General features: G+C 41.8%; 1 protein-coding gene across 1 annotated transcript in view; it reads left to right on the top strand.

Moving 5' to 3' along the window:
- Positions 1 to 14,383, top strand: part of frmd3 (FERM domain containing 3) — a 77,479-nt gene that overhangs the window by 21,181 nt on the left and 41,915 nt on the right. The window contains exons 3-4 of the mRNA XM_061039126.1: positions 1,196 to 1,238; positions 5,740 to 5,818. Coding sequence (XP_060895109.1) covers positions 1,196 to 1,238; positions 5,740 to 5,818 — 122 coding nt within the window. The remainder of the gene's footprint in view (positions 1 to 1,195; positions 1,239 to 5,739; positions 5,819 to 14,383) is intronic.

Genomic DNA, 14,383 nt, shown 5'->3' with positions numbered 1-14,383 from the left:
TCATGCACCTGGTGACATTTTAGAACTACAACTTTTGAGCAGGAAAAAGAAGAGGAGCAGAAAGTGCTGGCGTTGCACAGAGAGCAAGAATGCCTCTTTGACGAGTCCTCCCCTCTGTACCACGATAGAGCGGAGGAGGAGGGAAAGGGCGGTCAGAAATTGTGGCAGCCCTCTAAATCGGGGATCTTGAGGGGTGAAATCCCCGTTGAGGACTTGGAATATGAACTCAATCATTATTCCCAGGATTTGGAGGTTAATCTGTTTGGCGCTGGCGAGACCGCTCTTATTATGTCTGATTTTATCTTAACGCCAAGAAGGGAAAAGGACTGAATTAAAACACTGAGCACTTTAAAGAGTCATATGTCTGCAGAAAAACAAAAATGCAGGAACTGTCGATCAAACGTGACAGGAAACGCCTCCACTGAGTCACCATGGCAAAAATAAGATTGTTGGAAATTAATCAGATGGCAGTCGGTACTTCAGCAGGATCAAGTGACAAGTAATTACAAGATCAGGCTGCATATTTAAAACATCCCACACACGGAGGAGAGCAGACTCTTTGTGTGAACAGGAGCCAGCTTCTTTTAAAATGAAAAAAACTAAACAAATACAACAAGAAGTGTTACAGAACAAAAGGCAGAGTACAGTAGAGTGCGGTAAATAAAACTTTTCGGTGGCTGTTTCAGCTATATCACCAAAGATATTCAGCCTTAGAAATACAGCTGTGCAAAGCTGTAGCTGCTCTCGGGCAATGCAACCTGGTACATGTAGGCCTGCTGACGAAGCTGCAGGGAGCAGGAGAACTCAGCACCGTCCATCAATTTCATGTGCACTCAGAAATGTCTAGCTTAACTTGATATAATTTACAACCAAAAATGAATCAAAATCCACATAAGACGTATTTGATTGGACAAACTTTTTTTTATGATTTATTTTGGAGTTTTTTGGATAGAGTATAGGGGAGGTAGTAGTGGGAAATGACATGCAGGAAAGGAGCCGCAGGTCGGACCTGAACCTGGTCCACCCACTTGAAGGACTACTGTCTCCGCACACGGGGCGCGACCTAACATCTAGGCCATCTGTAAACCCAAACATATACTGCTTTAAACCAAGTTTGTATCCCTATTTTGGGTAACATTTCTCTGTTATCTTCTCTCTCTCTCTCTCTCTCTCTCTCTCTCTCTCTCTCCGTCAGCACTGGCTGGAGCCCAATAAGCCCGTGGTGAGACAGATGAAGTGTAAGTGTCTCTTCTGCTCTTTTTGTCTTTTTCTGTGTCTTTTGCATCACATATACAAAAATCAGCAATCAGACTTTGAAATGCAAACGTGTGTTTATGTGTGTGTACCGGTGGTTGCACATTTGTGTGTGTGTGTGTGTGTGTGTGTGTGCGTGTGTGTGTGTGTGGTATGTTCTTGCATGCGTGCCTGAGTTAGCCTCCTGAGAGCAGCTTCGGTGTGACGGGGTCAAACTCTACAAGGAGCCGACAGCACCACAGGGACTCGGATGCACACGGGGTCATGACCGCACATAAACAACCGTCTTACAAGCCACTAGACATTCAAAAGAATACAACACAAAGACAATTTAAAGTCATAAACAAAAATGCTTCTGCTGTCCATAATGAACTGATGCCATCCAGGGAATTGACCCTAAAAGTAGCATTGCCCCAGGCCACGCTGCTTGTATTACCATTTTCACGGAATAGTGACAGATCCAGACGATGTTGGACAGGTCTTTTTCTCAGAAACACCGCAGGGAGACAAGCAGAGACACAATGAAGCCCGACAAAGTGACAAGAGCGGGAACACAACAAAGCGCCGCAAGGGAACGAGTGGCCCAACAAGGAAATAAACTCACAAACAAACTCAAGTACACAGAAAACGGCGGCAGGGAATCACAAACACAAGATGGAAAACTCAAATGTTAAACAAGTCAGCAGGCTTCATGTTTATTGTTTAAAGTCGCCTGAGGTTTTCTTCGGTGATGTTTTGTTATTTTAAGCAAACTGTGGGAGTCTGGGCATCTTGGTACACATTTGAAATTTTTTTGTCACTTCAGGGGTTGAGAAGAACTCATTGGCCTGATGCACCAGCTACTGTATGTTTGAACTTGAGTTGGGTCATGTTTTGTGGAAACATGGAGACATAAATTTCATCTTAACTAGTTAAGAGTTATGTCCAAACCAACCAAAATACTGTTCCGGATATGACCTTTTTACGGTGGCTGGTAGGGGTCACACGCTCAGCAACTGATGAAACGACAAACATTTAGAAAAACATGCAAACTCCCAAAACAGATGCAAAGACAAAAACGCGCTGCAAAAAAGGCAAAACAACCGCATAAGCATCAAACGCGCTGCAAGTGCAGAAATGAAACTTAAGTCAGAAACACACACACTCATAGAAAACAACTGCAAATACAAAAACGATGTAAGCTCAGCCTTAAACGTTTGTGTCTTTACAGCGCGTTTCAGCCGTTGCGTTTGTTGTGGTAGTTTGCATTTGCTTTTGAATGTGCAGCGTTTCTGAATATGCTGCATAAATGTTTGTCGTTTCATCAGTTGCTCAGCATGTGACCCTTATCGGCCACTGTACCTTTTCAGCTCCTGCAGCCAATCAGTGAAAAGCCTTTTTTTAATGCAGTGTTCAGAGAGCAATCACTCCAAAAATATCTGGACATTTTCAGGAGTTTTGAGCATGTATGAAAGGGGATAAGATATAAATACACTCTCACCTTAGATCACCTTAATACCACCTCATGGACGATGACAAGAATAAAATAAAGACAGCCAATGAAACCTAATATTGCATCGCACAATCAGCAAAGTTTAAAAAGGCCAGACTTAAATCCCTCCGGAGTGAACTGTGAGATCCACTTAACTTTCTCCAGGCAAATGTTTTCTAGTTTTCCTGGAATAACGGGGGAGTAAAAAGGAACAAGGGACGATAACTCTGCCGTTGCTTCATAAAAGATTTAAACAGATTTTGCTTTTTTCAGCAACCTTTTAAACAGGGAGACAAAATCAGGAAGCAAACATTTTTACTTGCAGTACAATGGCCTTTTTTTTCTTTCTCCATATTTTCACATTGTCACCCAATCCAGAAGAATTAGACTATTTTGTTTTAACGGACTGTTTCTAAATCCTGATGTCTTCTATCTCCTGCTTGCTGATGATGCTGATGCTTTCTGCAGAGTGTCTCAGTGAAGTGTCTATTTTTGTGTGATCAGCTAAAACACGTCTGTGTCTGACGTTGTACACCCGTTTAATGACCGTCCTGTTCTTTCTCGCTTCTTAAAAAATTAATAAAGGAGCTATTACCGCTTCATCAGAACAGCAGCGCAAGAGGGGGTGGGGGGGTGATGGGTAAAAATGTGAGATGGGAGAAGACAGAAGAAGGGGGAGAGACTGATAAAAAGGAAAAATGCATGTGCCGGGATAACTCAAAGTAAAGAGAGACAGTAATAGAAAATGTAGCTAAAGAAAGAAGTCAGATTAGGGGAGACTAGAGACAGAGAAGAAGAGACAGCTTGAGATGGAAGAGGCTGACACAAAGTGAGAGAGAGAAGAAGAAGAAGAAGTGATGAGAGAGAGGGATGGAGGATAAGTGTTGAACAGATCTGAGTCGTACTGACACATCACTTCTCCCCGTGGCAGGATTTACTCTCAAATGAGGATGTGTGGTTTGTGTTTCATTTTCCCTTTGTGCGTCTCAGCTTACGCACACATGCGTCACTCTGTGCGAGTGTGTGTGCGTGCGTGTGCATTTTGTGCCAATTCACTTTCACTAAAAAACCTTTTACAAAAAAAAACAAAAAAAACAAAAAAAACCATCTTGGTCCCTTAAGCCGGAGCAAAGAGAAGGAAGCTGAAATTCTTTGGGAGCGGGTGGGAGGATTTGGTCTTTCAGCATGTATTATGTAGATGTGTGCTGTTTTTCATCGCAGGATAATACCGCAGAGGATGCAGTTCTAAAGACCAAGTAGTGAGGGCAATGTGCACATACTTCTGCTCCCATGTTAGACCCGCTTTCTTCTTCTACTTCTTCTTCGAAACCCTTTTTTATTATATTCAATTTAGAAAGTCAGCAGAGGATGTAAAATAAATTCCACAAACAGAGTCAGCAGGTGATATCGTATATATATTTAATGGTCATATGAATGATGAGACAGATGAAGGTGTGTTGAGATAACGATTATGATGGACGAGGATGTTGTCAGTCGACTGGTCTGGGAGGATAGGGAGACTCAGGATGAGGGGTTTCTGTCTCAGGCGTAATTCTGCATGAGCTGATCACGGCCAAAACTGTGCTTAGAATTAGACGAACAAGATGAAGGAGGAGGAAGGAGGAGAGGAAGGGAAGGGAGGGTGGGTCGAAGAACTGACACAAACAGGGTGGAGTGGGATAAGTCGGCTTTGTCAGGCGGTTGAAATTGTGCTTTAAAACGCTACATTTGTGTTTTATTTGTGTTAATACTCAAACACACTTACCAAACCCCCCAAAAAAGTCAGTTCAACCACGTCCTTTACTGTTCACATAATCTGATTTTTTTCAACACTTTATTAAGCAGGATTACCAAAAAAAAAAAAAAGAAGCAATAATAATATTAAACATATTGGACCCAGTCTTCATTACCCCATACTAAGGCTGAGTGTGTGTTATTTTTATTCTAATTGTTTGTGCTTATTATGGCAAAAATACACTGCTGGAATCCTAGCATGGTGCATAAAAAATAAACAACAACAAAATCAAATCAGGAAACACAATGAAAAGTAAAGAAACATGAAGCTCGTCATGACGTAATGAATACATGAGAATGGAGGTTTTTATATATTTTATATGATTTCTTTTTACAGCTTATATATGTGAATGCATAATGAACGGGCTTATTGCATTTGCTTCTGATGTTTCCTCTTTAGCACACTGTGTATGTGTGTGTGTCTCTGTGTGTGTGTGTGTGTGTGTGTGTGTGTGTCTGTCATCATGCGTGTGTGTAAACATCAAAGGTTTAACTTTCAATGTTTGCATGTGTGTGTGAGATTGTGTGTTTCTAACCAGTTCTGGGGTATCTGTGAGACCCCAGGAGGGAGTTTAAGTTATTTCTGGCGTTTGATCCGAGGCCTGTAGCCTGTCATTGAGTCAGTGTGTGTGTGTGTGTGTGTGTGTGTGAGTGTGTGTGTGTGTGTGTGTGTGTGTGTGTGTGTGTGTGTGTGTGTGTGTGTGTGTGTGTGTCTGTGTGTGTGTGTGCACTTACATAAATGTGCTGTGCATGTTACCTTGCAAATTTAAAAACGAGGCCAAGCTTTAATTTCTTTTCGGCAGTCGCACACACGCACACACACACAGGCATGCACACACACACACACACACAAGTAAAAAAATTAAATGCTCTAGGAATCAGATCAAAGTGAGGCGTGTGTGTGCGTGTGTATGTGTGTGTGTATTTTTGATGAATGAAGACTGTAATTATCGAATGACTAATCAGTATTAGAAGCCTGCAATGTTCTTTCTTCTTTGTCCCTGACATAATCCTCATGGCTCTGTTCCTCTCCTCTCCTGGATCGTTCAATCATTTCTCTCTCTCTTTCCCTCTTTTTAACTTTTCTCCATCTAAACATCAACTTTTCTTCTTTCATTTTTCTGTCATACTTACTTACTTCTCTGTTCTCAAACGACTCCATCTCTCCTGACCTCCATCTTCTCTCCTCTAAGGTTTTTTTTCTCTCTTGTCTCCAGCAGCTCAGCAGCCGTACATGATGTGTTTCCGGGTCAAGTTTTATCCTCACGAGCCAATGAAAATCAAGGAGGAGCTAACAAGGTAAAAAACTATAATTCATAAAGGATGGTTTCTGGTTGACCGAGCAAGAAACAATCAGCCTGAAATTTGGCTATTCATATAAAATACATATTGAATTGAATTGAACTGAACTGAAAGCCTTTATTGTTATTGTATAACAGGATACATCGTGATTACAGGTTCACTCACACTAAGCAATCCATACCGTGTCCCAGCACAGTTCGTTTGAGCTCTGTACACTTCCTTGGCCCTGGCACGGTTGGAAGATGTAGGCTTCAGCACGGTATGGTTGCTCATGCACGAGCACAAGAATGGGTGCACAACGTGGACATGACGTATAGCTTAATCCAGTGGTTCCCAAACTGGGGGTCGGTACCCCCTGGGGGGGGGGGGGGTCACAAGACACTGTTAGGGGGGGTCGCGAGATTCCTTCCAAAAACATATAAAAATGGAAAATTGTTTAAAATTACATATTTTACCAACTATTGTGAAAATAAATACAAAAAGTTTGTTTTTCTTACAATAATTTACAAAAAATAATATGATGGTGTTGGGCTATTGTGTGGTCTTCTTTTTTTTTTTTTTTTTAAGATTTATTTTGGGGCTTTTTGTGCCTTTATTGGAGAGATAGGACAGTGGATAGAGCTGGAAATCAGGCAGAGAGAGAGAGAGTGGGGAATGACTTGCAGGAAAGAAGCCACAGGCCGGATTCGAACCCGGACCACCCGCTTTGATTACTACAGCCTCCATACATGTGGCGCCCACACTAACCACTGCGTGTGGTCTTCTACTGCCAGGGTTTGAAAACACCTAATAGTGTGCGTGACTGTGCACAACATTAAATATTAAATTAATACCGTTCCTCTCAATGACCATTTAAAAATAGTGGAAAAGGGTTCATGTCGTTCTGATGCAGACGTCAAGTGCTTACTCGAAATTTGAGTAGACGTGAATATTCAGAGTCAGCTGGATAAAACCCACATGAACTCTGAGGTCTTTGGGAAAATCTGCAACTATCTAGTAGTACAACGTGATGATGTATGTAAGAGGTAAACATACTCAACATGGAGCTATTTGAGTGCAGGCTAGTGGGGGACTTGGTTTGTGTTTCGGCACGGTAAGGGGCAACTTGGCCTTTATGTGGGCACGAAGAGCGCCACTGCTGGTTGGTGCATAGAAGTTAAAAGGTCACACATACGTTTTAAACATTCACAGAGAAGCACATTACATACAAAGAAACGCATACATGTAAGAAGCGATCACATTCAACGTGTAAATAAATAACAAGGAGCCGGAGTCAAAGTGCTGGGAGGGTTATAAATAAGTAGCCATGGCAGATCCAAAGTGCAGAAGTCATCACAGTCCATATACTGTAAGTTCTTGCACAGTTCCAGGTAGTTATATCTGAGTAGAAAAGATGTAGTGAAGGTTTGTATGAGAGAGGAAAACAGCTGTTCATTTTGTATGCTGATTAAGAGTGTGAATGACCGTGGGGGGAAAACGACTGTTCAAGTTACCTGTAGCACTTTATTACCACTTGACTTTTGAAATGGGAATCAGAATAAAAAGGTCAACGTTAACAATGTATGTGGCTCTGGAGAGGTCGCGGGAAGAGGCCGATGTTTTTGGTGCTCTGTTGATGACGCTCTATAAGGCTTTTTTATGAGCTGCTGACACAGTAAGGCAATATGTCAGTACACTCTTTATTGTGGAGCGGTAAAAGGTCACTAGCAGCCTTTGAGCGAGGTTGTTTCGAGAGAGAGAGAGAGAGAGAGAAGACAAAAGGAAAAAACTTGAAAAATCTCCTGTTTTTCCCCCCAACTAGCAATATATTTCTCTTCATCCAGAGAGCCATTGTTTTTCCACAGCAACTCTGATCGTATCCCTGTTTCACTTTCACCAAATAGCAGGGATCCACTGGTCTCTTGGGTGAAAGTCTTAATAGTTTGGCATATTTTATCCACTCCGTCCTCCCTTGGGTGTCTTATATATGATTCCTGGGATGATTTGAATGAATGATGAGACATTGAAAGATTATTTTACTTTGAGGAAGATCTAAGCAGTCTATACAACGTCTCTCTTTCTCTCTCTATCTCTCTCTCTCTCTCACACACACACACACACACACACACACACACACACACACACACACACACACACACACACACACACACACACACACACACACACAGACGTCCTCTCTGGCTCAGTGATAATTAAGAGACTCTCACTCAGCAGGGACTCTGTTTTTCGTGTTCTCCGTCCCATCTGAGCCGCAATGTCTCACCATCTCTGCTCTTCCTTCACAGTCATCATTTCTCCCTCCCCGTCCGCCATCCCTTCTCTTCCACATCTCCCGGCTCCGTTTCGCTGTGATTTCATCCCTGAGGTGTCACCACCCTGCCTTCTGTTGGTCCCTCTTTGTCCTCACAGCTCCTTCTCCTCCCTCAGATGTCTCGCTCAGCTCACATCCGCACATTGTCCCTGTCCTCTCATTTCCTTTAGTCCTCATGAATTTGGCATTTCCTCTTTTTAGGCTGCTCTCCTTGCAGTGTTTTACACAGTCCTCTTTCAATGGCTGTTCATTAGCTTGATTTAAAGCAAAAACCAACATGAAGTGCACATGCAAGTGGAGCTGAGGTTGGAGAGTTCAGCAGGACCTTCAGTCAGTGATGAAATCCAGTGGAGCGCTTAATATCATGGGTTTTATTTCCATCTTCAAAATCCAAATCTTATTATGCTAATGTGTGTGAGCTGCATGTGCTCCAGTTTCCAGAATGTTGTTTGAAGTCTGCCCTTTTCCACTTTACATTTCCCCCAAATATGACAGGGGGCAGCGGTTGTTGTTTGGATGTAAAATATGTTTCATGTCATGTGAGTTTCTTTGTAAGCTGCTACTGGGTGCTTTGAATTTCCCTCGTGATCAATAAAGTATCTATCTATCTATCTATCTATCTATCTAGCCTATCAAAAATAAAATAAAAATCACAACTAAAATCTGTTCATAATCTGTACAATTTGTTAGAGATATTTTTTTAAGTGTTCTATTGGCGATTATAAAATAGTATTATATGATTGCCGTAACCCTGTAGTTCAAAAACAACAAAGCTGGAACAACCGGATTAGATGCAAGCTTTTATTTTGATACTCAGAAGCTCACAAAGCTATAGGGGGCGTGGCTTCAGGGCCCCAGTCGAGAACCCTCAAGGCAAGAGGGCTCCAGATGAGTGGGCATGAGATGAGAGACTCCAGGCTGCAGACATACACTCTTGGCACCACCCGCTTCTCATCTGCTCGCCAGCAGCTCGCCATTAGCCCGAGTCTATCCCACCAGCATCGAGGTGCGTTTCTGGGACTCTAGTGACTTGAACTCTGCCTCTGTGAGTTTCCACCTGTTATGTCTGCACGGTCAACGTGAACCGGCTTCAACTGTACTCGCTGGTGACTCCGCAGCTTCGACCAGGCCTGCGATGTGGGGTATTTTGTGGCAAAATTCATTGACAGTGAATAATACTATAACAAAGTTAAAGGAACATTACATTGAATTCACTAATCTTGAGAATTAAAACAGGATAATAATTTAACATTGAAATTAAAGGAGCCGTGTCACAAAGGTAACTAAGTATCTAAAAACATAAATAGAGGGTTAACTAACACACATAAAGGCCCTGACACACCAAGCAGACGGCAAAGAACTAATGGCTGAACGAAGGCCGACTGTGGTGACTCACGACGCCTTTGGCTTGGCCAAAAAGTTGCACTTTGTGCAAAGACTACAGCCAACGGACAACCAGCACATACGTTCTGCACATGGGTGAGAGGAAACAACTCTCCATGCCAGCAGGCGGCGCTAGTCCGTTGTTATGATACAAGAAGACCATTTTCACACTGCTGCCGCGCACCACTCGTGTAAATCCAGAAGTACAAGTAGAAAACAGCTGAAACACACTAAACACATTTAATAAATAAATAAAAAATCTCATCCATGATGGCGTGAAATCTGATGTTAGAGTTCATTCTTTATACTTTAGAAATCCTCATCTTTCTTTTTTATTCACAATCTATGGTATGAACCAGCTTGTCCAGTAAGAGGCAGGTCAATTTTTTATTTTATTATTTTATTTTTTATTTGAATCTTTACCACACACAGAGTGAGGTGACATGAACAAAAGTACATCTCTTTGTGTCATATTTGGGTCAAATTGATTTGGACTAATTTGGGTCAAATTAATTTGGACTCCATGGTCTTAAGGGTGGAGTATTTTTGTAATTATTAGTAATTAGTATTTAGTAATATTTTTTGTGGTAAAGTTATTGTGAATGATTGATGAATTCTGGTTCTGTGAAACCTCATACAAAGCTGAGTCTTTCACTAGTGACCTGAAGGGCACTGTGAGTTGTAAACAGCTGATGACAGTCAGCGTTAGTGTAACCAACACCAACTCTCCACCAATGTTGGTGCCTGGTTCCTAGGTCTATAGTCTTTATAGTCTTCTCTTTGCTTGTTGAGCGTGGACTCGACGTGTCTGGACTCTTCCAGCTGTTGTTTTTGAAGCCTGGAGAAGTTTTCCTCAGATTTCCGGAGAGCTACGGCCAGCACGTGCTTCTCCTCCACACTCTTTATGTATTTGTTCAAAGTGTCCTTCAGCTCATCTTGAAGCTTTCCACTGGTGATCCTTTCTCTCTCAGAGGCAATTCTGCAATGCTGCAACTCAGAGTTCTTCGTCTGTTGCTTTGTGAGTGCGTCTTCAAGTTGTGTCCGTCTTTTCTTGCTCTCCAGCTCATGTGCATTGAGTGCGTCTACTGTGCGCTCCAGCATATCAACGGAAGACTTCTTCTTCGCAAAACGTTCAGAGAGGGAGCAATACTTTAACTCAAGTTTGTCATACTTTCTCTCTGCATCCTGGAATTTATGCCTGATATCTGCATTCTCCATCTTCAGTGTCTGCACGTTGTACATGACACGCTCTGAGGACACAGAGGCTTCTCTTAGCTGGGTTGTCTGGAGTTTTAGAGATTCAACCTCAGCCTGGCTTTTTAAAATCATCTCCTCACAGTGCTTCTGTTGAATTTTGATAGAAGACCTTAACCCTTCTTCCATATTTAGGCTTTTTTCTAATGCCAGAGTCTTCTCAGAGAGCTCTGCTTCTAGCCTCTGAATCTTTTCATTTGCTTCTGAATACCTGGCCTTCATCAGTTCCTCCTCAAATCTTCTACGTTCTCCGTCTTCCTGAAGCTGTTTTTGTGCAAGCTGGCACTCGTCCAGGACAATCTTCAGCGTTTCGTTCTCAGAATTCAGATCATGGCTTTTCTGTGTCAGAAATTCTACTACCTTCAAGAGTGAACAGTTATTGGCTTGTTCCTCTTTGAAGTCGGAGGCCTGCTGGTTCACTTTCTCCTGCAGGGAGGAAACAATGTGGTCCTTGCCTTTAATTTCAATTTCAAGACTCTGATTATTGTTGAGTAGGGATTTGATTTCTTTGTTTTTCTGCAGAATTTTGTTCTTCTGCTCATCAATGTGTCTTCTTAGTTGCTTGTTTTCAGCACAATTGTCCTTCTCACGCTTTTCTGATTCTTCTTGCAGACTCTGCAATTGCTCCAGATGATCTGTGAGCTTCTCAATCGCAGTATTTTTCTGTTCAAGCTCAGCGGTCAATTCACAGGTCTTGTTATCCAGCTTTGCAAGCCGGCACTCGGTCAGGGCAGCCTCAAGTTCGTCCTGCAGCCTGGTATTCTCAGAAGTTAGTTCTAGGAATTTCTGATTATTGATATCCAGGGATTTTATTTCTTTGTCTTTTTCAAGACTTTTCTTGTGCTGCTCGACGAGTTGGGCTTCGAGCTCAGAGCACATTTCACTGACTTTGTCTGTCAGTTTTTGCTTGGACCACTTCAGTTCTTTCTGAGACTTTTTATAATCAGCCAATTTGGCATTTAATCTCTCAATTTCAACACTGAAACTGCGTGTGTTAGCTTGCTCCTCCTCTAGAGCCTTTAAAAGCGCTTCTTTTTGTTTTCGCTCCTCCTCCAGGGCTTTATTCTCATGAGATCTGGCGGTTTTTTCAAGAGGTACTATGTCTCTTTTCTTCTTCCTCAGATCATCTTGGAGATCAGCATATTGCTGTGATCTCTCCGATCTGGCAGATCCATCAGATCTGGTAATTATCTGAGATCTATCTGATCTTTTAGATCTATGAGATTTCTCAGATCCATCTGATTTCTCAGATATGTCTAAGCCTCTTGATGTATCCAAGAAATTTGATATCTCCAAGCTTTCCAAGTACTCCAAGTCCTCGGATCTCGTTGGTATTTTTTCTTCAACAACCTCTGATCTCTCCGATCTGCCACATCCATCAGGTCTCATAATTGTCTGAGATCTCTTAGAGCTATCTGATCTTTTAGATCTATGATATTTCTCAGATCCATCTGATTTCTCAGATATGTCTAAGCCTCTTGATGTATCCAAGAAATTTGATACCTCCCAGCAGTCCATCTCCAAGTTCTCAGATCTCGTTGGTATCTTTTCTTCAACAACCTCTGATCTCTCCGATCTGCCACATCCATCAGGTCTCGTAATTGTCTGAGATCTCTTAGAGCTATCTGGTCTTTTATATCTATGAGATTTCTCAGATCCATCTGATTTCTCAGATATGTCCACGCATCTTGAAGTATCCAAGAAATTTGATATCTCCAAGCTTTCCAAGTTCTCCAAGTTCTCGGATCTCTTCGGTATCTTTTCTTCAACAACCTCTGATCTCTCCGATCTGCCACATCCATCAGGTCTCGTAATTCTCTGGAATCTCTTAGAGCTATCTGGTCTTTTAGATCTATGAGATTTCTCAGCTCTATCTGATGTCTCCGATATGTCCAAGTATCTTGAAGTATCCAAGAAATTTGATATCTCCAAGCTTTCCAAGTACTCCAAGTCCTCGGATTTCTTTGGTATCTTTTCTTCAACAACCTCTGATCTCTCCGATCTGCCACATCCATCAGGTCTCGTAATTCTCTGAGATTTCTCAGGTCTATCTGATATCTCCGATATGTCGCTGTCCGTTGCGTCCAAACATCCTGACACCTCAGAGCATTCTGAAATCTCCCAGCTATCTGAGGTCTCAGAATAGCCTGTTTTCGCCCAGGTGACATGTTTGCCTGATCGGTTGTCGGTCATTTTCTTAGCTTTAAGAAAAGACTTTGCCTTACTGTTAATACTGAATTAAAAGTAGCTGGGATTAAACCAACAGTTAAGAAGTGTTCTCTGGTAATTCAAGAAGCTTCCTACAGACTAATGCTGAAAGCAGGAGACCTTATAGACTTTTAGAGTTCTGGAATCCAGATCAAAGCTCTTTGATGTGTCATCATGATACATTCCATCTTAATGGGCCAGTTCACACATTTAAAACAAAACAAAACACAAACAAAACCAGCATTCTCTCCCTTTACTTGAATGTAAAGACCAATCCGGGGGAAACCAGAAGTTGACAAGCCGCCATTACTGCTGTTGGGGTTGTATCAAGTCAACTTTGGTTATATTCTTTAATAATTATTTTAAATTATTAATAATATAAATAAAATATCATTAAACTATGTTTAATCTCGTTTTGGGGCACCACCCTGTACTCAGGGAAATATAACCAAAATATCACTCAAATCAGTCTCAGATTAGTTATTTAATTACTAATATTATTAATAATTAATAACTATATTTAATAAATTGAACGCGTGCAGACATACACTCTTGGCACCACCCGCTTCTCATCTGCTCGCCAGCAGCTCGCCAGCAGCTCGCCGTTAGCCCGAGTCTATCCCACCAGCATCGAGGTGCGTTTCTGGGACTCTAGTGCCTTGAACTCTGCCTCTGTGAGTTTCCACCTGTTATGTCTGCACGGTCAACGTGAACCAGCTTCAACTGTACTCGCTCGTGACTCCGCAGCTTTGACCAGGCCTGCGATGTGGGGTATTTTGTGGCAAAATTCACTGACAGTGAATAATACTATAACAAAGTTAAAGGAACATTAAATTGAATTCACTAATCTTGAGAATTAAAACAGGATAATAATTTAACATTGAAATTAAAGGAGCCGTGTCACAAAGGTAACTAAGTATCTAAAAACATAAATAGAGGGTTAACTAACACACATAAAGGCCCTGACACACCAAGCAGACGGCAAAGAACTAATGGCTGAACGAAGGCCGACTGTGGTGACTCACGACGCCTTTGGCTTGGCCAAAAAGTTGCACTTTGTGCAAAGACTACAGCCAACGGACAACCAGCACATACGTTCTGCACATGGGTGAGAGGAAACAACTCTCCATGCCAGCAGGCGGCGCTAGTCCGTTGTTATGATACGAGAAGACCATTTTCACACTGCTGCCGCGCACCACTCGTATAAATCCAGAAGTACAAGTAGAAAACAGCTGAAACACACTAAACACATTTAATAAATAAATAAAAAATCTCATCCATGATGGCGTGAAATCTGATGTTAGAGTTCATTCTTTATACTTTAGAAATCCTCATCTTTCTTTTTTATTCACAATCTATGGTATGAACCAGCTTGTCCAGTAAGAGGCAGGTCAATTTTTTATTTT

The sequence above is a fragment of the Labrus mixtus genome, chromosome 5 (assembly GCF_963584025.1).
Source record: "Labrus mixtus chromosome 5, fLabMix1.1, whole genome shotgun sequence".
NCBI lineage: Eukaryota > Metazoa > Chordata > Actinopteri > Labriformes > Labridae > Labrus > Labrus mixtus.
The sequence above is the reverse complement of the archived record's forward strand: the minus strand, read 5'-3'. Positions and strand labels throughout refer to the sequence as shown.